Source organism: Cyprinodon tularosa, unplaced genomic scaffold (genome assembly GCF_016077235.1).
Source record: "Cyprinodon tularosa strain WSP-4 unplaced genomic scaffold, ASM1607723v1 ctg163, whole genome shotgun sequence".
In the NCBI taxonomy this organism is placed as follows: Eukaryota; Metazoa; Chordata; class Actinopteri; order Cyprinodontiformes; family Cyprinodontidae; genus Cyprinodon; species Cyprinodon tularosa.
Genome location: NW_024038467.1, coordinates 609,932 through 633,876, shown reverse-complemented (window position 1 = coordinate 633,876; position 23,945 = coordinate 609,932). Strand labels below are relative to the sequence as shown.

General features: G+C 38.2%; 2 protein-coding genes across 3 annotated transcripts; one reads left to right on the top strand and one right to left on the bottom strand.

Moving 5' to 3' along the window:
* The first annotated feature begins 1,527 nt into the window (after nt 1-1,527).
* chst14 (carbohydrate (N-acetylgalactosamine 4-0) sulfotransferase 14) lies at nt 1,528-10,225 on the top strand. Its single transcript, XM_038280720.1, has 2 exons — nt 1,528-1,916; nt 7,689-10,225. The coding sequence occupies exons 1-2, from the start codon at nt 1,650-1,652 to the stop codon at nt 8,514-8,516; spliced, it is 1,095 nt and encodes a 364-aa protein (XP_038136648.1). The 5' UTR covers nt 1,528-1,649; the 3' UTR covers nt 8,517-10,225.
* cep135 (centrosomal protein 135) lies at nt 10,217-22,785 on the bottom strand. 2 transcript variants are annotated; one of them, XM_038280719.1, is made up of 25 exons: nt 22,221-22,785; nt 21,936-22,126; nt 21,682-21,849; nt 21,440-21,581; nt 20,681-20,765; nt 20,459-20,587; nt 20,148-20,363; nt 19,991-20,056; nt 19,768-19,918; nt 19,428-19,657; nt 18,546-18,701; nt 18,170-18,307; nt 17,649-17,720; nt 17,419-17,570; nt 16,796-16,911; nt 16,519-16,673; nt 13,633-13,688; nt 13,371-13,539; nt 13,059-13,169; nt 12,800-12,985; nt 12,504-12,713; nt 12,166-12,368; nt 11,975-12,079; nt 10,594-10,749; nt 10,217-10,498 (listed from the first exon to the last, which is right to left on the bottom strand). In XM_038280719.1, exons 1-25 carry the CDS (start codon nt 22,331-22,333, stop codon nt 10,477-10,479), a joined length of 3,498 nt encoding a protein of 1,165 aa, XP_038136647.1. In that variant the 5' UTR covers nt 22,334-22,785; the 3' UTR covers nt 10,217-10,476. The 2 variants fall into 2 exon arrangements, with proteins under 2 accessions (XP_038136647.1, XP_038136646.1); XM_038280718.1 differs by having other exon boundaries at nt 10,218-10,498; nt 10,582-10,749.
* Between the last annotated feature and the right edge of the window lie 1,160 nt (nt 22,786-23,945).

Sequence of the window (23,945 nt, the reverse complement as noted above, 5' to 3'; positions counted from 1 at the left end):
GTTCAAGCAAGTCTGGTTTATCATGCATGAAGGGGAGTTTTTCTCTGTAGACTTCGACTTACTTTATTGTCTTGTTGTATACACAGAGGGTGTAAAAAACAAAACATTCATTGGTATGTTTACCAGTAATTTGGTTCTTTAAATGGTTTGTTTGTACTGTTATTCTTTTCCAGGGTGGAATGATGATACACATGCAATGAATTTTAAAAACAAATTGACTGAACAAGTTTAAAGAGTCTATTACCTCCAACATGTACAGGTATGAAGTTTATTCACATTAGGGCTGTAACTAACGATTATTTTGTAATTCAATTAAACTGTCAAATATTTTTTCGATTAATATTCTGATTGCCAAAGGTTCCTTAAAGAAGACTTTTTTTTTTTTTACAAAATTAAACAAGGTGAAACTAAAACTTCTCCACTTGAGATATGGATAGAGTATATTGACAGAAGAAAAAGTATTTTTTTTTATCTTAAATGCATATATATAATATATATATATAAATATATATATATACAAATATATACATATATACAGCTATATATATATATATACAGGTATATATATACGTGTATATATACACTTAGGGCAGTAAGTATAATTACTGCCCTAAGTGGGTTGGCAGCTAAAGGCATATTTTAGAGTTTCTATACTGCAGTCAACGATAAATCAATTGCTAAATTAGTTGGCGATTATTTCCATAATCGATTACCTTTGTCAGCCCTAGTTCATGCTGAATCAAATGTGTACATACAGTTATATCCTTTCACTAATTGGATTAATAATATTTCTTCATAGAATTTGAGCTAATGGTGATATTTGATTATTTTAATGCATACAGCTTTTCAACAGTGAAATTAACATTAGCATTAATAAAGTGCACCAGTGATCAGAAGAACGTGGTGCAAAATTCAGTAGAAACAGTTTTATTCAGTTTTATTCAATGTAAACATACATAAGAGGATGTCAATTGTGTGCAGTGGTTCAGAATATAATCATTTATATACAAAACACATTATTTGTTTAAGATGCAAAAAGCTATAACTGATCTAAAAGCATGGATTAAAACTAGAGGACTTTAAGGTTGAGTTTTTGTTGTGGAACTATATGTTGGGCAAAGTTAAAAAACATCATGGAATGACGTCATATAAATAAACTACATTTCCCAGCTGTTCGTTTTTAAGGAGGAGTTTGGAGGACCACAGTGTTTACAGTGATTTTCTGTTTAAACACCAATCTCAAAATTATTTGTGACGGCAAATACATTTTCATATAAGCGACATATCTAAGGTTTTTTCTTTAAAGATTTTAGATTTTCTTAAAATATTTTATATGATTGTGGCTTTTATTTTGAAAGTATATATTTGTAAGTAAGAAATGAACCGAAATAATAATAAAAACAGAAGTGGACGTAAATTGCTTTATAGCCTACAGTAGAGTAAAAATATATATTTATGAGTATTTTCCGCTGTTTATATAAATAACTTTCTGGGACTTTATTGTGATAATCTGGACAGGATTTTCAATTCAGTTACAACTGACTTTGAGTGTGAGTACGTGGTATGGAACAAGCGGAAACTTCCACTGAGCTGCAAACGTTTGAGGTGAGGAAGCTGGCAGTCACCAAACTGACCGCCGGGTCACTTTAATGATGCTTCCACGCAGACAGGACCACGGAAAGAGAAGGAGCGACGGAGCGCGCGGCGCGTGGAGCCCGGTCCGCCGCAGCTCCGCCGTACTGCCCTCGGTGCTAACCTTCCTGGTGATCGTTGCCTCCGGAGGCCTGCTGCTCATGATAGAAAAAGGAATGCTGAACAGCATGGAGACTCCTTCACCTCGGGGAAGCCCGAGGCGGCTGGATCTCAGCAGAGAGACCCGTAGACACATTTCAGACAGCGTGGACGTGGAGTCCCAGGTGAGTTATTTTGATTCTACTTTTAAAGTTCTTCTAAACAGACTTCAGATTTGCTTTTTTGTCAGAAATATGAAAAAAAAAAGTTATCTTAAGGGATGTTTTCAGTTGTTTATTTGTTGGATTTTCATTTTGTTACACAAACACAACATTCTGAACTACGGAAGAGGATTAGGGCCACTGGGAAAAAAAAAGTTAACTGATTTTTAAATTTTATTTCAGTTTAGTATGTAGAATTCTAACTTTTTTTCTCAGAATTCTGACTTTTTTATTGTCAGAATTCAGTCAGAATTCTGAGATTAAAGTCAGAATTCTGAGATTAAAGTCAGAATTCTGAGAAAAAAGTCAGAATTCTGACTTTTTTTATTGTCAGAACTCAGTCAGAATTCTGAGATTAAAGTCAGAATTCTGAGAAAGTTAAACTGTTAAACTGAAATAAAATGTAAAAATCAGTTAACTTTTTTTTTTTCCAGTGGCCCTAATCCTCTTCCGTACTGAACACATATGTAATCTCAGAGAAAAATAAATGATTGCACATATTAAGGATGTATACGTAGATTGAGAGGAAAATAAACTTAATGTAACAAAAAAATCTAGATAAACAAAATATTAAAAATAATAAATACAATAAAATAAGTCAAGTGCATTATTGTTATCAATGTTATCATAAAAAAAGACAGGTAAACACGATCACAAGTGATGCGTTAGGTCAACATGGGATATTGCATAGAAGGAAATCAGGGGATGATCAAGGGTCCCTATATTTGAGCAAACAATTTACCTTTCAGGTGGTTTATTGCGGTGCTCCAGTTGCATTGTGTCATTCATTACTGTTTTAAACAGATTAAATGTAGCTGCTGTAGTTTGATTTCAGTTGAGCAGAATACATCTTTGGCTACATAAGCAATTATACCAATCCTTTTATTGGCGATCGGGTTTAGAGTATTATCTGAATCTGTACCAAAGAGATTAAATAGAGGTGAGAGTTTGAATTGAATTGGCAAGAGTTTGATTGTAAGACTATGCACTTACATTACAAAAATGTTTGAGTTTCTTGCATTTCCAAAATACATTCTAGTGTCTTTTACAAACACACTTGAAGATGCAGTAGGATACATTTAGCTAAGACGGACTGGTGTTAAGTGCATTCTATGCATTAAATTGTAATTTTGCTCAATGATTTTGTTTCAAGATAAAGAAACAAAAACATTACCACACATGTTGGTCCAAAGCTCATTATCAAGATCTTGTTCTAGATCTTTTTGCCATAGAGTTCTTAGTGAGCTATTATAGTCTAGTAATACCCCAAAGATCGCTGAGGTCTTCCCTTTCAGCTTTGTGGAGTTTACCATGATTTCCTCAATTGTTGATGAAGTAAAGGACATTTACCCTGACTTTTCCAATGTGGTGGATATTTATAGAAGTTTTGGTTTGGGATGTCAAATTCTGATCTGAGGTCTACAAAACCTTTTAAGTGATGTTTTCTTAAATTTTACAACAATTATACGCTCCTAACAAAAAGGGTTGCAAAAGTTTGAGGTTCCCAGACAGGAAATCAACAAATGTACGGTTTGGCGTTTTTGTTTTCTGTTAAAATTTCCTAATAGCAAAAGTCAAGTCAAGAATGATTTAAAATCCCAGGAAAAATGCATTGGATATCTTTCCACACACTCAGTATTTAAATATGTCCACAGACTTAAAGGTATTTTATGGTAGACCATCAAAAAGTTTGTAATTCATCATGCAGAAAGCTTAGGGATGATAATGTTTGAAGGTTAAAGTAGGATTAGGTTATAAAACAATATTTCAAGCTTTTATAATTCACAGAGATCCTGACAATGCGAAGAGTACATGGACAGAGACATGGGCATTGACCTAAACTGGTTGTCACTAATGAGGCTGAGCACCATAGTGTCATCTGCAAACTTGATGATGGCATTTGAGCCATGCACGGGTCTGCAGCAGAGGTGGCAAAAGTACTCACTTTCCGTACTTGAGTAAAAGTACAGATACTTGTGTTAAAAAATACTCTGGTAAAAGTGGAAGTACTGATTAAACTTCTTTACTCAAGTAAAAGTAACAAAGTACAGGCTTGTAAATTTACTTAAAGTATAAAAGTAAAAGTAGAAACCACTTTTTTTCATGCCGTTGCCTACATTTTAAATGGAAGTCTGCCAATAGGACTAGATCTCCGTTGTGTTCATTTTCAATCATCTCGTCGTCCATGCTACTATGCTAACGCCACCAAGCTGCAATGATTTCCCACGAATCAATACCGCCGAATCTGTCGATTCATCTTGTAGTGGTTCGTCAAATGCAACGTAGATTCCCATCCAATTAGACTGAATTTGGTATTTGTGAGAAAACGGCTCGCCAGCTCCCGTCTCACGTTAGAGGAGGAGTAAGCAGATGATTTGCAAAAAGGTGGTAAGAACCAGCGGACAACAAAATTCCAGTTCAAAAGCGTATAGCGGTTTATTTACTGGTGCAACGGTGAAGACAAAAAAACCAAAACAAACAAAATACTTTCAAATAAAGAAAACAAAACCGGCCATTGCAGGCCATACAAAACACTGACAGCCTCACAGCAAGCTGACTTTAAATATAGTCTCTCTATGCAGACCTTCAAAAGCAGTTTCTCCAACCAGTCTCTCCAAGCAGCCCCCCTAAGCCATTGGGAGTGTGCCCGTTAAATAGACCCACCAATAATCAGCCAATTGAGACAGCCCAACTAAACAGGCAAATCGCCAATAAAGCACAGTTAGCATTGTAGAAAAATAAATACAGACAATAGCATCATTCATACAAAAACATACATATTTATTAAATAATTTAACCATACTAACATTACCATTTCACCTACTTATTACCATGCAAACAATTATTACATACATTGAAATCCCACTTAACACCTCTGCCCCCTAATAGTCTTTTCCAAAGCCATGGGACAATGGATAAGAGACTGGCTCCGATGCGGTACGTGTTTCCACACGGACCAGTATGCTGACGGACTAAGGGAAGAGAATGTGTAATTTGACTGGGAAGTTTTAATGCCGACTACGGAATGTATATTAAAGCTGTCGCAGTGGGTACCTTCAGAGTTTGCTACGCTGGTGAGTAAGTTAAGTGTTGAATTAAAGGCGACGTTGTAATTTCGGAACTAGTGTAAATTACCGGGTGAATTGTTTGGAACTGCCGCCGCCATGACGGTCGGTCTGTGGTGCATGCTGGGAAATGTAGTGAAGGATGTGACGCTGTGTGTGATAGACGGCGTCTACATTTTGGGAACAGAGGGGGAAAACTGCTCCGTTTTCACAGAATTGATGACGTGAAAAATAATAACGGTAACTCCATTGAAATGATTCAAAACTAAAGTAACGACCCAATTTTTTAAAATGTAAGGAGTAGAAAGTACAGATATTTGTGTAAAAATGTAAGGAGTAGAAGTAAAAAGTCGCCATGAAAATAAGTAGTAAAGTAAAGTAAAAATATCAGAAAAATCTACTTGAGTACAGTAACGAAGTATTTGTACTTCGTTACTTCCCATCTCTGGTCTGCAGTCATGGGTGAGGAGGGAGTAGAGGAAGGAACTGGTGATGGTGGATAAGAAGTGGTTGTCCAGTCAGACACTTTAAGGCCGATTGGTCAGGAAGATACAAATTGAGTTACACATGAGTGAACTAAAGCTGAGCTCTGTGAGTTTGGTAATGAGTTTTGATAGGAAGAGTTAAAGAGTTAAATACTGAACTAAAGTCTAAGAACAGCATTCTGGTGTAAGTGTTCTTACTGTCCAGATTGCAGCGCTATAGGGACTGCATCCTCTGTGCTCCTGTTCTGCTTCTATGCAAATTGGTGGGGGTCCAGTGTGGGCGGGAGGCAGGATCTGAGGTGAGGGCTAACGGATGGTAGTCATTGACTCTGGATGGGTTGGAGGTGGGACGATGGAGATGGATTTGAAGCAGGTCCACCTCCAGGTCCCCAGAGCACACTCCGAGGACATGTCCAGGGACGCCATTAGGACTCGCAGTCTTGAGGGCTTTAATCCTGTTCAGAACACTTCTACTTCATGTATTCAGATGATTTTTATGTTCATGCATCATAGTAAATAAAAGTATATGCTCCCATAGCACTCTAAGTAAAAAAAACAACATTCACCTCAGTTTTACAAAAGCAGGTTCAGGGCAGTGGCGGCTGGCCCATAGGGGGCGCTGGGGCACCGCCCTCCCTGATAAGAAGAGAGAAACGTAAAATATATTTTTAGAAATTAACTCATAAATGTCAGTTTTACTCTCTAGACTGTGTACCTATAAGCAAAACAAATTATATAAACTACATTTCCCTATCTACTGTCATTAATTTGTGGATTTCCACAGACAGACTCCTACCGTCTCTGTTCTGGGGGCTGTGATCAGACTGACCCACATTTGCAGAGAATCTGTCAATCATGTACTATTGCTAGGTGAATTTAATGGCCAATCAGCGTCTCGGAACTTTATGGTCTTGGGGCGCTGAAAATACTGCGTTTTAACAGGCTTCTGAACCCAAGCGCAGGTGCAGACAATTAGAGGGAAGATGGCGAATGTAACGAGCGAGATGCAGCTTCCACCAAATTCGGTGAGATCCTTATTTATCTACCCGTTTGCCAGAACATCCCTGTTGTATGATATGAACATTTCATGTCATGGTTATTGTGACTGTGACGAATCCACCTCGTCGCTTAAAACAACCTCTCTAACTTTGCGCGCCACACACACATTCCTGTTATACTGTGTTTGTGAGGACCAATACACTCGCGCTGAGACCAGTAGCTCCATTAACTTAAAACACACAAGCTGTCCTGGTTACCTGCTGGCATATTGGGGTGCACACTTAATATTTCAGTGGGGTTAGCCGTGTGTGTGTGTGTGTGTGTGTGGGTGTGTGTGTGTGTGTGTGTGGTGGGTGTGGGTGTGTACGTGTTTATGCTATGGGGACTTGTCATCTTCAGTCTGGCTGCATCTTTGCTGGGTTCAAACCCAGTTTGGTGTAATTGAATAAGTCAATGAATCTGTGTAAAAGAATTAAGTTGTAAAAATTATTTGTTTTTGTACATCAATTGTTTGTGGAGGTAATATATGGACAAAACTGATTAATGAGAAGAAATCAGAAATAAGAGAGCCTGAGGGGAGGGGCTTAAACTATTTAATGAGGGCTGTGGGAAGAAAAGCGGCAATTTTTGTTTTCTGTTTCTTTGTTACATTGCTGGTAACTGGAGGGAGGCTGAGGCCCAGAGTATCTTGTATATGTTTAGTTTCTTTTGCACCCTGTTTTGAGTTTTTGAGCTCAATAAGTCACCAACACCGGTAACCCGACTGAGCCTGGATTCTTGGAGGCCAAAGAACCCCGTCACAGTGACCCAAATCATCACTGTTACTGTTATTATATAGTAAATTAAATCATTACTGTTAAATTGTATGTATTGTCCAATTGTTTATTTGAATTCTTATTCCGGATTAGTTGGAGACATACACTAGGCTATATCAGCCCCACCAAAAATATTTTTCACCAGCCGCCACTGGTTCAGGGAGAAATTTAACCTGCAGCTCATGGCACCGTCCTAGGCTTAAATTGCTGCAAACATTTGATAAAATTCATAGAAATGCATAGAACATATTTTGACACTTTCATTGTAGTTTCATAAATTGGGGGAAACGTTGTAGGGGTATGAATAATTTCGCAAGAAATTGCTAACTGGTGGAACATATGTAATTAACCTGCATTTATGTTCACATTCAGATCCTCCAGGAGATCCGGAATCGCACCATCAGGACCATGTGCAGCCAGAAGAACATGCCCCACAGCATCTGGACACTGAGCCCCCTGCAAAGGAAGACAGTGCTGCAGCACATCCTAGTGAACGACGAGTACCGTTTCCTCTACTGCTACGTTCCCAAAGTGGCGTGCTCCAACTGGAAGAGAGTCCTGAAGGTCCTGAGTGGAGCCCTGGAGAGTGTGGATGTCAGCATCAAGATGGATCATCGCAGCGACTTGGTTTTCCTATCCTCCCTGAAGCCAGAAGAAATCCGCTACCGCCTCAAGAACTACTTCAAGTTCATGTTTGTGCGAGAACCCATGGAGCGACTACTTTCTGCCTACAGAAACAAGTTTGGAGAGATTGAATCCTACAAGAAAAAATATGGGGTAGAGATTGTAAAGCGGTACAGGAAGGGCCATGCCAAGGATGCGTCTGTGACCGGAGATGATGTGACCTTTGAAGAGTTTGTCCGCTACTTGTTGGACGAGGATGTGGAACGCATGAATGAGCACTGGATGCCTGTTTACAACTTATGCCAGCCTTGTGTTGTTTCTTATAATTTCATTGGCTCTTATGAGCACCTTGAAAGGGACTCTGAGTATGTGCTCCAGCGCATCGGTGCGCCGCCTTTCATTCGCTTCCCTGAGAGACAAACTTGGTACAAGCCTGTCACGACAGAAACATTACACTATTACTTGTGCACTTTGCCACAGAAGTTCCTCAGGGACCTTCTACCCAAATACATTTTAGACTTTTCTCTATTTGCTTACCCCCTCCCAAACACAACCACTGAATACTGTCGGCATTAAAAGATGCCCGCTTTTTTTTTATAGATATTCTTCTTGGACTATTTTTATACCTTAGGGGAAATAAAACGTAAATAAAAAGTATTTTCACATTTCATACATGTCACAATGATTTAAAAACCACTAAAGTGTCAATATGAGGTAATGAGACATTCCTGAAACTTCATAAAAACTGTTACAGTGAATAGACTGATTCATTTACTGCTATTGGACGATTGTACCGTAGGTCTGTGTTTCATAGGTTCTGGGGAAATGTTGTGGTTTAGCAGGCTAAACACAGTTTCACCTTAAGGTTTGCATACAAACATTCATTGGTATGTTTACCAGTAATTTGGTTCTTTTAATGGTCTGTTTGTAGTGTTTTTTTTTCCAGGGTGGAATGATGATACACATTCAATGAATTTTAAAAATAAATTGAACAATTTTAAATGTGTTTATTACCTCCACCTTCACATTAGGGCCGCAATTAACGATTATTTATTGTTTTGCTAATAATCGGATAGCCAAAAGTTCCTTAAAGATTTTTTAAAAAGAAATTAAACCAGTTAAAACTAGAACTTTTCGACTAGATGAGTTCTGGATAGAGCATATTGACAGAAGAATAGGTTTTTTTATCTTAAAAAGTCTCAACACTCCAGTTTACGATTAATCAGTTACTAAATTAGTTGAACATTTCAATAATCGATTAATCTGATACATTTTGTCAGCCCCAGTTCACACCGACTCAAATGTGTACATAGTTATATCCCTTCACTTATTGGATAAAAATTATTTTGTAGAACTTGAGCTAATTGCGATATTTGATTACTCCTTTTACCCAAACTGTTGATTAGACCTAATTAAACCAAAATTTTTCTGGTATGAATCAGACGTTTAGGCATAGTCCAATAAATGTAGCATGTAGTATTTCACATTTAGCTGTTTGAGACATGTAGACAGTTGGAGAAAGTTAAAATACTACTGGCAGCAAAGGAGACCCTTAGTGGGATTCTGCCACTTCCATGCTTGACAGTTGTTATGGTGGTCTTGGGTTATTATCTTGACCCCTAATTAGTCTTCCTCACGGTATTGCTCCCATCTTTGTTAGTAGCAACACAATCAATCAATGTTTTAAGGAGATTTATGTGAAGGAGCACAAACTTCTTAATTAACTCTTTAGTCATTGATTATGTAAAACTGGCTTTTATTTAAACAACATTGTTGTTCCTCTTTGAAGCTTTGAGCAGCCTCCATTTCCTTTCACGTGATATTAATAATCTGTTCAGATTGAAGCTGGATAACTGGGTGTTTTAGCCTGGAAATGATCCCTAACAGACACCAAAACTTGTTTTAGAATAGATAAGCAGCTCAATGTTCATCTTTTTAAATGATCCAACCCTAGCTGGACGAAAGAAAGAAACCAAACATTTTTTAAAAGAGCTCTACTTCATATACAACATAAATAATGCCAAAAACAAAACTTGATGGCTACATTTAACCTATTCAAACTTTGCACCTAATTCTTTGTTTTAAAATAAATTTTGTTGTGTTGTATTATCAGTTCTTTACCAAAAAAAAGAACAATACAAACAAATCACTTGAAGCACCCAGATAACAGGACTTTTAAACCAATGGGTCAATCTGATGCTGTGAACTCAGATGTTTATTTTCCCCTGACTTTTCATGTAATGCTCAACTGTTTACAATTTAATAAAACTGAGAAACATGTAAAAGCCTTTTTTTATTTTTAATTAATTTATTCAACAAATAATTTATTTAGAAAACGACAATTTACTTATATATATATATATATATTTACACACTCACCAACATGTGAAACATTTCATTAACAGTTTATTGGTTAAGGCTATGAATAAAATTACTTTCAGACGTGTGAAAGTGCCTGATACCAGGTGTTATAAAATATGAATATATATAAACGAAAATAAGTAAAGGTCTGTGCAACTTCATGTCTTTAGAAAGGTCAGTCCTTGAAGCTAACGCTCCTGAAAGGGAGAAGAAAAAGGAGGTGGTCAACATTTAGTTACTCAGTAATAAAAAGTTCATGGTCTTAATGCCCAAACCTTACTTGTCTGTAGACTTGTCTGTAGATTTGTCTGAGGAGTGCTCTTGAGTTCGGAGGATGGAGCGTTCTGCAGAGGTGTGATGAGAGCCTCCAGATAAGCTGAGAGGAGACGAGCTTTGCAAAGATGAAAATGACAATCCCTGTCTGCGCATCTCCTGAACCGCTCTTTCTCTGAGGAGAGTTGAACAATGCCACATATCTTAGGACTCTACATTTAATCACATTTAAGTAATTGAATTTCAGTACTTATTACTAGTACAGCAAGCTGACACCAAACCTTAGATCTACAATCCTTAACATCTACAGCAAAGTATTTACTAAATGACCAGTAATTGTTACAAAGTACCTGCAGTTTTTTCTTATATTTGAATGACCAATTGACTGTTAAAACTCAGCAATTAAAAAAAATTATGGTTGTCAACATAGAGGACAAAATAATTTTAGAAATAACAAAATCATGGTTCAATATGAGCCATTTCACACACCTGTAAACATTTATCTGATGAGCTTATATTTAATGTATAGGATTTCCACAAGAACTACTTATAATTTAATTCCTGAAACAGAAAAATCTTCACCTTAGAGCAGAAAGAGGACAAGTCTTTGTCCTTAAAAGCAAACAGGGATGGATCAACAACTAAATGAAACAGAATAATGCTTTTCTATAAATCTTCCTCATTGAAAGTCAAAGCTTTAGGCTAAGGTGGTAAATGCTGCATATAAACATATATGCCTAAAAACTACAGAAGCATTGTTTAAAAATATATAGTCATACATGTAAGCAATTGCTATAAAAATAGTTTCCAGCTTTGTGACCAGAGTGATTTGTTGCAGTTCCTGGATCCCAACGCATCAAACTTTTAGATTTTTACTATTTTAAGCCAAATTTTAATATGAATAAATAGGTTCAATATTAATTTAGTGCAGATTTTTATTCAGCGTTTGTCAAACTTTAAATATGGAACCTGTAAAAAAACGAAGTGCGAAAGGAAGAAAGAGAGGCTAACGGATGGAAGTATGAATGAACGAAAAATGAACATGTATGGATGAATAGAGATTGATGGATTATTAGAAGGTTATGATGACATAATTAGACAGGAAGAAAAACATGGATGGAAAACAGGGATAGACTGGCAATGATGGATGGATCCATTAATGAACAAATAGATGGACATATTGATGACTAAATGGACAATAAGACAGGGAATAAAAATATTTTTCCAGTCTTTATTTCATTTTTCTATTATGTTTCAGGCCTGCAAATCTTTCCAAACCTTTTCATATGGCAGAAACCGTGAAATATAAACATTATATATGTTGCTTAATATCTTCCATACATTTGTGTCGGCAAGTGTTACAATGGTAAAAGTTATTCTCTAAATAAAAATGAGCTCACCGTTCGAATCGCTCAGCGGTCAGCTGTCGTTTCAGCACATCCATTTCTGTCTGCAGTTGAGACACTTTTCCACGGAGCTGGGACACCTCTCTGGCGTGCTCTACACTTTATGCACATAAGAAAAAAGCATTCAGTGTCCTCTTTAAAAATATTTTATTGCACTCAGCTTGGCAGAATGACTTGTTCTTTACTTTTTGCTGTCGGCCACAGTGAGCCTGTCACGCAGGACTTTCAGTTCAGACTCTCTCTCACTGGCAGTCAGATGAGTCTGGAACTCCTTCTGCCGGTTGGTAGACAGCAGTGTCTCAAGGCTGCGCACTGTCAGCCTCTCACTGGCTAGTTGTTTCTTCAGGACCTCAACCTCTGAGCGAACGTCTTCCAGTTCCCCACTCACCTTAAAACAGGAAATATACAACCGCTATAAAACTGAACAACAGATGCAGAAGCAGCTCAGATGTCCTCCTTGTGGAATGAAGCTTGTTTCAGTAATGAGTGGTAGTGCGATTAAGGAAAGCATAGTGAGTCTTACCCTCTCTAAGTCCATGCTCTTGGAGGTCAGCTGTCGTGTAACAAGGTCCTTCCCGGAGTCTAGTTTGACACAGAGCTCCCTGACAGAGGCTAGATCTGAAAGGAGAGCGGCCTTCTCCTCCTGTGCTTTGTTCAGCTCCTCTTCTAGTCGGGACATCCCACGAACCAGTGAGGACACCTGGGCTTCATAGGCCTGTAGGGCCTGCATGTGCTGGGAGAAAAAATGGGGGGAATGCTAAATTAACACAACGATGCATTACATATATGCTGGCAAATAATGTAGATTTGTTTATTTACCTGTTGGATCTCTCGCTCTTTTTGCCTGAGTGTGTCCCGGAGCTGCCTGCGCTCTGTGTCCGAGGAGAGCAGCTCGAGGCGGGTGGAGTTATTCAGGCATTCAGCCTGATGCAGCTTCTGCTCCTTTTCCTGCATGCCAGAGTGGGCCATCCTGAAGCGCTCCAGTAAATCCCTGTTCTCCTGCTCCTGGGGACCATTAGTTACCAGTTACCTCCTGGGTTTACAGAAACTAACAGAAGAAATTAGAAGATTCCCTTACCTTTGTGGCCATTAGTTTCTCTATTCTGGATACTTCCGAAATATATGAGTGGACCCTCAACTTTAACTCATCCTTCTCATGCAAAGCCTCCTCCATTTCTAAATGTACCGCCTGGACAGAGAGACATTTATAGTAAGCATTTTCTTTCTCCAATATATTTTATTGAATTTTCTCTTTCTTGATACAACAATTACAAACTTAACCATGTAACATGTATTTATACACACATTCATTCATTCATTCACATTTTAGTTAGCATTTTCTAACTTTCTCACACAAAAGACAAAGATATGACTTAATATTAACACCTACTTGGTTCTCCCTGGTCATGGTGGCCAGGTCATCCTGCAGCCTGCTGTTTTCTCTTAGCGTGACTTCTTTGTCTCTCTTGAGGGCGGCCAGCTCCTCCTGAGACGCATCCAGCTGCCTCCTCAGGCTGCTGATTTCCCGTTCACGGCTCTTTAATGCTCCTTGCAATTGACTGAATGGAAGAAAGAAATCCCAGATGCTTTATTAGCATCTTACTGTGGCGCATTTACTGCAGAAATATGGAGCAACTAAAAGCAGTACTTACGCAAGGGAATTGTCCATATTTTTGACAGTGAGTCTCACATCGTCAAGAGTTTTTTCCTGTGAAGATGTCAGAGAATCGTTCTTTAGAATCACCCACTCCACGAATTTATGAATCATTTACTCCAGATTTTTACATAAATATGGAGTACGAACCAAATATAAATAACAGCCATAGCTGGTAAATCTCTGATCAAATTTCATAAAGCTTGATTTTTGCTTTTATATGTTCGACATCTAATAACCAATCAGCTAATAACGTTTCAGGCTCTGCATTTAGGTTACTTTGACACTGCTGGCAAATGCCACCTAAATCTTTTTTTGCCCATATGAGACTCATGTTTGGTGTTTTCATAGAAGTCAGGACAGCCCAATTCCGATCTTTTCGACTCCCCAAATCAGCTACATCTCCAAAATCTTTTATAGCATCTTGTATCTGAACGTTCATGGCGCATTTTAACCAACGTTCACGTTATCATCCAGACTATGACTGCTGTTACTTCCAGGAACAGTGGGCTGATGTGCATCATCAACGCTGTCCTTCTGTGCATGCTGGTCACTTTGAGTAAAAAGTTCAAATTGTAATTTGATGGCGGCTGCATTTAAGTAGCAGTCTGAACGACCATGCAGGGAGAAAAAAAGAAAATCATATTTCATAAAAAAAGTGAATATAAATAATACTGTAAAACCTGCAGTGTGAACATGGATTTAAATACAATGAACATCACAGTCACCAACTTTTTAGATAAAACATGACTCATATTTACACTATAAATCATTTTGATGTTATTTATGTTGCAAATCGTCACAAACAAACATCTTGGCTTTCTCATGTTAGCCCCACTCATCTGGTGTGAAAGCAGTTCTGCTGTGTTTGGGATCACTAGCCTCCTGACAAACCACCAGATGTGCAGATTCCAGCACTCTCACTTTTGAAACTAAGAGCTAGCTTTACGTTCTGCAGAAATTTCAAAACACCAACTCTTTTCCGCTGGTTCAAAATAATCTCCAAATCATTTACATCCTGTTTAGATAAGCTGTCTTTGTATATCTAATGTCCTAACTTTGCTTCAACCGTAAACAACCTCGTTGCATGTTGTCCTAAAATTGCAGTGCATTTAGATGATATGTCATCGAACTGCTGTGTTTGTGCCCACTCTGCAATTAGGGCCGACACCAATGTTTCTGCTGAATTCAATGCGCAGATCAGCGTGGACAGCTCACACACCTGCAGGGCTGCATTAAACAGCACTAACTGCTTTAGCTGGGCAACCAGCTACTTGCCTCACATCACAGTAACATTGGTCCATTGCTGGTCATCATGTTCTCCACCTTAAAAACATGAGTCTGTATCCTTGTTTTGTCCCTTACCTTATCAGCGCACATCTTTCAAAGATAGGGCTGGGCAACTAATTGCATTTGCAATATATATCCGCAATTTAAAAAAAGGCAACTTTCAAATGCAGATGCACTTTTTTTTTTTTTTTTATCCAGCATTTTATATGTTTAAAGTGGGTTTGTTGTGGGAAAAAAAAAGAAACTCCCAGCTTGCACACAGATCTATGGATGCAAGTAGAAGTAAATGCCAAACAAAGGTTACAGTAAATTCCTGCAACAATGGACTTTGGACATGCCAGTTTTCAAGGATTTGAAAAAAAAAACTGAAACCCTGGGGTGAACATCTTGTTTGCTTGTCTGTTGTGCGAAGGAAAAATCTACGATGATAGAATCGAATTATTGATAGAAAATAAACGCAATTTAGATTTTTGATAAATCGTTCAACCCTAGTCAAAAACCGTTGTTTTTATTCTATACCAATAATGAGTCCCAAGTGTCTTCAGGTAAACGTTTTGATCCGCTGGATGCACTTTCTGCCATTTTGCTGCTATGTTACACCAGTAAGTCCTGAGTGGCTGCTGTTAACATGCATGTTCAATAACGTTCGTACACTTAATGCGGCCAGCCTGGTTATGTAAACAACACAGAGGAGAATAACACAGAAGAGTCCGTCTGAAAAGGTATCTTCAGTTCTTTTTATCTAAAATAATGAATTTTTTGTTATGGCTACTTTAACTGTTTAGACAGATCTACCCATGGAGCCTGTTTACTGTAACCTTTTCAAACATAGAAAGTATTTGTGGATCAGCAATTCTAGTTTCCTGTCAATGTCTGCTTCTGTCTCTTTGAATCCCCAGAAGGCCTCAGCAGAAGCCGCTTATACTGATTCTAATGAAGGTGTCTTCCTGTTAAAAAGGAAATTTCCTCTCCACTGTCGCTGCATGCATGAGTGTTATGAGGGAATGCTTTAGAGAAGGTGACAGAACATAAGCATATATCTACCATCCCTACATGCTCATCCAGGAGGAGTGAATCCTGCAAATGATTGGATGCAATCAGCTAGTTTTCCTTAAATAAGAAAACTTTTAACCAATCTGCCTGTATGATCTAGTTGGATGGTCTCTTTAAAGTGCTTCGATATGACATGCCGAGAATTGGTGCTACATAAATGAAATTACCTGAATTATTTTTAATACAAAGTCTACATTACCTGAAAACAACTTTTTAAGGGATGTAAACAGAAATATTCCCTGCATCTATATGTATATTTAAGCCTCTATTTACTGCATAATGGGGGTTAATAATGTGGGCAAAAAAATAACCTTCAAATATATGTTCCACTGGCTTTTAAGAAAGGTTCTATTCATTGACGTTGTTTTCATTTCAAAATAAAGCAACAATAAACGGTTTATTCAATGTTACATTTATGTCCAAGTTTTTACAAATTTCTGTCTGTACCTTTACAAATAGGTATCAGGAAATAGTTTTAAAAAAAGACATTGTCAGTTTAGCAAAATAAAGATTTGTATGGAACAAGTTTAGTAGTTACTACCTTCTGGGACAGGTTGTCCTGGAGAGCAACCAGTTTTTCTGCCTTTTGATCCACCTCATCCTGCAGGGCGTCTTTCTCTCTATCCAGGAGAGAGATAGACTTCTGGAGAGCAGCCACTTCCTCTTTGTGTTTTAAACTCTGCTGACTCAACTCCCCTAACGGGAAAAAAAAAAAAAAAAAAAAAAAAAAACATTTAAGCTGATACATCAAAAAAAAAAAAAACACACAAAAAACACATCAAGAAGTTTCGCAACAGTCGCTGGAGCAGCGCAATCACCTAATCTCTCCTCCAGCTTTTCAATCTGCTCATGGGCCACATGCAGCTCATTCATCTTCACTGAAAGCCTACGCTGCATATCAGACAGTGACTGCTCCATCTGCTCCTGCAGCAGCCTAGATACAGTAAAAAAACAACATGTTGCAACAGTCACAAGGATTTTACTAAACAACTTGACCTGGTAAATCAAGTGGAGATAAAGCAATCAATAATACAAAAATGGATTCATATGAGAATCATTTCTTCAATGCGTCAAATTAAGGACCATTTTTTTTATTTTGGATTCATGCAACAGTAGCATCCAATTTGATGCATCTCTTGTTGTTTAACATAAATTGAAAAAAAACAGGGTCCATAATAATGCACAAATTGAGAACATTTTGTAGCTGTAGCATTCAAAATAAAAAACTAAATCAATAAAAATGGAGCATATTTTTTCCAAAGGAAAACCACAACTCTGTATTGGAAAGAATAAGCATGATTAATATATTCTGAAACAACTGTTTCCCATACCCTCAAAAAAAAAAAACAACAACAAATCAGCTCTCAGGTGTATTTATAGTAGAACTACTCAGTTTAGATAAGTATACAGCAGAACAGAGCAGATATCAACAGTAAATCACCTTAGAGTGCTCGCCTCAGCCGTCTGCTGGGCAACAACTTCTGCGTTTTGGACTGAAGCAGTGGATCGAACCTTCAGCTCTTCCTCCACAGCCTCCTTACTCTCCTTTAACAGAAACACTTGAGACTGCAGATCCAACCTCTCCTGCTCCAGCTATAGCACAAAGCCCCCAGGTTAGGATAAAATGATATAATTTTGTGGAGAAAATATTTTAACATAAATCAGACTCACACTCTTGACAGTATTCTCCAAGTCGAGCATCCTCCTCTCCTCTCTGTCACTGAGAGCTGAACCTTGGGCGACCTGCAAATGAACACCAGTGACAATAAGAGTCCTTTTTAGGTGAGTAAACTTAGATTTAGACAAGCTTTACTGTATTCTTATAAACACAGAGTGTATAAAAAAACAATATTTCATTGGGTACAGCTTTTCAGCTGTGAATAAGAGCTTACAACAGTGAGATGAACATTACAATTTATAAAGTGCAGCTGTGATCAAGAATGTAAACAGTGTCGGACAAAAAGGAAAACCAGTTTAAAGTCATGGTGCAAATGGCATCGATATTGAAGGTTCAGTGCGGTGCAAAATTAATAAATAAATATGGTGCAAAATGCAGGAGAACATCTAGTTGGGTTCTATTTAAAGGGATTCTGAACAAAATAAGTAAATCATATGGAACTGGGATTTTATTAGATCATGTGTGCATTAGCTGAGTAAATAAAATATGCCAAATGTTCCAATAAAGTCTTTACCTTTAACCTCTCCATCAGTGTGTCCCTTTCCAAGGTCATCTGCTCAAGCTTTACCTCTGCACGTCTCACTTCCTCCTGTAGTCTCAACATGTCAGCCGACAAACCTGCTCTGTGGGCCAACTTTAGGTCATCTTCAGCCTTCAGATTCAAAAATAAACACAAACTTGGGATTATACAACCTTCACCTTCAAATTTTTTTGACAGTAGGCTGACAGGAAAGGGGGTATGAGGGGGAGAGACATGCAGCAAAGGACCACAGGTCGGATTCTAACCCTAGTCGGCCGCGTCGAGGACTCCGTATGTGGATTGTGAGAGCTAACCACTGCACCACCTGCATGCCCAAAGCTGTACATCTTCAATCATAATGTAAACATACTTGCTTAAGGCGGGTTTTGAAATGGTCCCTCTCATCAGTGAGGCCTTTCACATTCTTTTGGATTTCCTCCATGTGCTTCTCAAAGTCCACCAGAGCGGCCTTGATCTCATCCCGTTCTTTGATGACGCGGATCAGTTCTACCTCTGAAACACTCCCCTGAAAAATGTCAGAATATTAGGAGACATTTGGCGACAGTTTACAAAGCAAATCAAAAGAAAAATAAGAGACCTTTTTTTGAGCTTCTAAAGAAATATGACACATATTTAGATACAGAATATGCTTCACTGAAGAATGAGATGTGATCTAAACGTTTTATCCAAACTTGGAAGAGTCATGTGAGGCTACAGGATTAGGTGACAATATGATGGGTTTTTGTGGTATTTTTTTGGTTTAACACGGAAGCGTCACAAGTGTGATGCTTAAAAATAACCTGTAAAGACAACACAGTGTTGATTACGAGCCAAAAGAAAAACAAAAGAAAGCATTCTGTGAAGTTAGACATGTCTGTTCCAAATGTTTTCAATACATCAACATGTGAAGTTTGATTAATTAACTCTGTGCTTTTTTAAGTTAACATTTTTATTTCAGCATGTTAATGAAGTCAATTTTATATATATAAACCAGATAACAAACATTTATTACAGTTAAAAATATATATTAAACATGGAAATGTGAGACTGTTATTAATTTATCTTTTTTTAAATAAAGCGAGGTGTTTGACTTTATTATCCATATTTCATGCTTTAAAGTGTCCTAAGTCTTTGCTTGTAATTTACTTCATAATATCAAAAACAAATTTGGCTGCTACAAAATAAAGTTTTGATTTTTAGAAGAAAACCAGTGACTAACCATAATATGAAAAATCCATCCCTAATCTCTTACTTTGGTCACATTGCCTTTCAAACTTCTGCTTCTCTCTGGACTGCGCCGGGGGCTCACACCTGACCCCCCGGCTCCTCTGGCTCTCTTATACCACTCAGCTTCGTGGCGATAGAAATCCCTCTCCTCTTCTAGGTTTTTGACAAAGGCATCCAGACGAGATGGGGAATGCTCTCTCCCACAGACACCATGTTTAACACGCATAGCCTCCAACTCCAGCACCAGCTCTTTATCTAGAAAACATGAATCAGTCCACCAGAAAGTTATCATATGGAGCCGATGTCATCCGAAGTTCAGTAACCCAGCGTTATCTGAGGTTAAGCGATAACAAGCTCCTTCCTACCAGCAGCCATCATCTTCTCCACTTTGTCCTGCAGCCTGGTTTTCTCGTCTTCCAGGAAGTTCACTAGTCCCTCCATCTTCATGTTCTGCTCCTTCAGCTCCATCAGTTGATCTCTTAAGCGATCTCTTTCAAATTCTCCTTCAGACAGCTCCTGGATATAATCATTACTTTAAATTATTAAAACAAATCTGACCAAAAACAGAGAAAAAACAGTTTTACCAACCCTTCTAGAATTTGTGATAATATCCTCCAAGTCTTCAATGGTTTTCTGCTGCCTTTGAATTTCTTTCTGTACATAAAGAATGTATGTAATAGTTTATTTGTGTATTTCTTTTTACATCCAGCATTTACAGTGTATATTATGTTAAATATTCTCTTACTTTTGACTCTTGTAGTTCCATATCAGCACTTTCCAACACACGTTCCTTGTCCATCTCCATACATTTTGCAAGATGATCTATATGTGTCAGTTCCTCACAGAGCTCCAGGTTCTTCAAGGAGAGATTTGCCACCTCTGTGGAGGCGTCCTTCTTCTTTAGCTGCAGTCCTTCTACCCTTTGCTCCAGGGTCCTATTGGTCTCCTGCAGGTACTCGATCTATAAAACATGGAACAGACTTGTCACTAAAAACCTACTCCTGTTTACAATCACAGTATGTTTTGCATATTATACATAATGATAACTAAACTTGCCTGAAGGTTGAGATGGGCGATCAGTTTTTCATTGCTGATGTTCTGCGCTTCGAGAGAAATGACATCATGAGGCCGTCCTCCTTGTAGAACATGATTCAAACGCTCTATCTCTCTGTCCCTTTCATCCACCTTTCAAAGAGAAACCATCTTAAATATAAAATAATTACTACACCAAATGTAACCTATATATATATATATATATACAAACATTTCTATACTCACCTGAGTATTCAGATGTTTTATACATTCTTGGCCATTTTCCAGGTCCAGTTTAAGCTTGATAAAGTCGTCCTGTAGTTCATTAATCCTATAAAGTCATCAGAGTTATCATAAACTGGGGGGAACTGATGTAAATACCCACAACAAGCTAATGTACATGGTACACTGCAAAAAAAATTAAAGCGAATACATTTTTCTTTAAATAAAATTATTTATCTTTGATTTGATTTATGTTTAATATTAGGAAAAAAACTCCATCTTAATTTAAAATATATACTATCTAATTATCTCAAATTTAGGACAAAAAAACCATTATTTTTTTAGCTTTTTTATTTGCAGTGTAAAAACACAATTAAAGGGGTCATAGAAAGCAAAACCGAGTTCACATTGCCACAGATAAATAACGATAGTTAAATGGACACAGAGACGTTCAAACCCCATTGACACCTCCTTTCTTTGCAAATCTCACAATTCTAAACTTCCACCATGAAATGGGCGAATTCAAATGAAGCCCCAAATTTACGTCAACTCAGGGATGTTGCCTTATTTGTTTCTGGCCTGTACTTTTGTCAGGGGGGGCGATATGAAGTGTCGACTGCTGAGCCGCTGACTGGACCTCAGTAGAGACCAATGAGGCACCCATCCTCAGCCGGAGCAAAATCCAGGACGATTTTGAAATTCCCCCAGAGATTTTATTTAGGTATGAAAAGTACCTGCCCTATATAATCATTCTATGACCCCATTAAGGGAGGTAAAGCAAACCTTCCATCGGCCAGCTGCAGCAGGTCAGCTATGTATGGATCATTAGGCTGGGGGACAGGATAGGTGGATTTAGAAGGAGGAGGTAGGAGCTCATCAATCTGCATTCTCTGTCGTCGAAAAGGAATACTGCGCTTTTTCCCACCTGGGAAAGTGAGACAACAAAAACAGAGGATTTAAGCGTGTATAAGAAAGTCAAACATTCCTTACCCCAATGCTGCCAGACAGTTCAGACTAAAAATTACCTGGCGTCTGCACAACAGCTTGCATGTTCTTCTCCTGCAGCTGCTGGATCCGCTCAGCTTTAGCCTTGCTGTCCTTTTCCAAGCAGCGGACTTTATGCACATACTGGTTGTTTAGAAACTTTAGATCAGATGTCTCATGATCCAATTTTCTGATTTGTGATTTGAGTTCTGGGGGGAACAAGGTTGTCAGCAACTTGCAGAGAGACTTCACTAAAATCTGCTGGAAATACAAAGACAAACGACTTTATCTTTACCTCTAGTGACCCGATCTTTCTCCTCCCTGAGTTTCAAGAGCTCTAGATGCAGGTCATTGTTTTCCCTGACAACCCTGGCATTCTCTGCCCTGTAGGGCTCCAGCAGAGCATCAACATTTCGGCTCTCTTTCTCGGTCTTTCCTGCTGATAGTTTGGCAGTGCGCAGGCTCTCGGTTACATGAAGCAGGTCGCTGCAGGGAAGATGTTGACAAACAGCAGATTACAGCCTGTTATTCACAGACTGGCGTCAGTGACAAAGCTCAACAAGAGCACAGGGTATTTCACCTGAACAGTTTCTCCACGAGCGGCAGCGACTCAATCCCTAAAGGTTGTCTGTAGCCCAGCTGATCCAGACGTTTCCGAAGGTTCACGAATTTCCTCTCTGCGCTGCTGTTCATTGTTCTAATGCTTGCGGTTCTTTGAATCAATATTTTTTATACACACAAGTCCGATGTTTCATTTATAAAAACGGTATAGTATTATTACACGAATCACCGAGTTAGCTGGTGTTACTATTATTCGGTCTTTAAAAAAACATTAGAGCTAGTTATTAGTAAACACCCTTCTGTAGCGGCTAATGTTAGCCTAATAAACGTCAACATAACGCTACATTACCCCTTTTGGTGCTATCCCAAGGATCCATAACCAGCCCCAGATTCATTTTAAGATTGTTAATGTTTTACAAAGCAGGTTACAATAACCAGAAACTTGTTGCAATAACAGGATTCCGCGGTAAAGTGGTTTGAAAAGAGCGCCATTGATAGCTGTTTTGGATTCGTCACCATGGAAGTAGAAGGCCCGACGCTGAGGAGCGCGTGTTTTGTCCAACAGGATCTCCCCGGCGGAGGGTGCAGTGAGACTAAAGCGATCGTACGTCATCAGATATGTAACCAAAATGAACGCAGGTGTATGGAGGACCTGTAGAGTGACAGCAAAAGAAAAACTGCCATTTCAAATTTAACGTTTAAATCATACAATTAGAATTCCAATTTGATTTTTTTTTTCGAATTGTTCTTTTATAAAATGATTTTGAGGAATTTGAGTTAATCCCATCATCCTAGCCCCACCCCCTGTACAGGACAGTGGAGGACCTCCTCTATTCAGCCTGTCCAGCAATCCCCTTTAAGGACAGGCCTTTCAGACACTTTGATGGGTATGGGGTATTGCAGTTGAACAAAAGAAGTCAAACGACCCCCATTCCAAAAGGGTGGACCCCTTCATCTGTTCCAATTAGCATGTTTTCTAAACAAAAACAAGGCTTTGTTGGGCTACTGTATAAAACCTTGAACTCAATGCTATTTCTGACATTTTGAATAGAAAAAGCTTCCTGGATGGGAAGCGAAACATCTTCAAACATGGAAACCAAGTCCAGTGGATTGGTTTTAATATTTTGGGGAGGAATTTTACATTGTTTTCATTTTATTCATTATTAAGTAGGCCTAATGCAATTTGAAAATTTGTTTTAAAGTCCTATTCCTAGATGAATATTTAAAACCCACAAAGGTGATTATAAAGACCTTTCCTAATCACACATTTAAAAGGTAATTCTTTATTCCGTTTACTTTTCCCTCTCCATTTACCTTCTCTGTGTTTCTTCTGATCACTGAGCACACTGACAACCAGTTAAGCCAATCACAGTTGCTTCTCAGATATGATCCTGGTCCTCCATGCAGGTTGGCATAGCTAAAAATGGTTCTCAAGAAAAACAACATGAGTCTTTGGATGAGACCCTGTGTTGTGCTATTGCTACAAATCTGAAACCATGCTTATGTGCAACACTTGGAGCAAAAGAAATTCCTCCTCAATTGAAATAATAAACTTGTGCCTTTTTATGAAATTCAGATTTGCTAAATTGTGGCATGTAAGAATTTTGATGTTAGTGCAAACTTCTGAGTTCAAAGTAAGCAGTAAAAAAATATATATAATTATTCTCACCATTAGCGAGTCACCAACAAATAAATTTATTTGTCCTGACTAAACAGAAGAAATAGCCTTATTAAAAACAGTTAG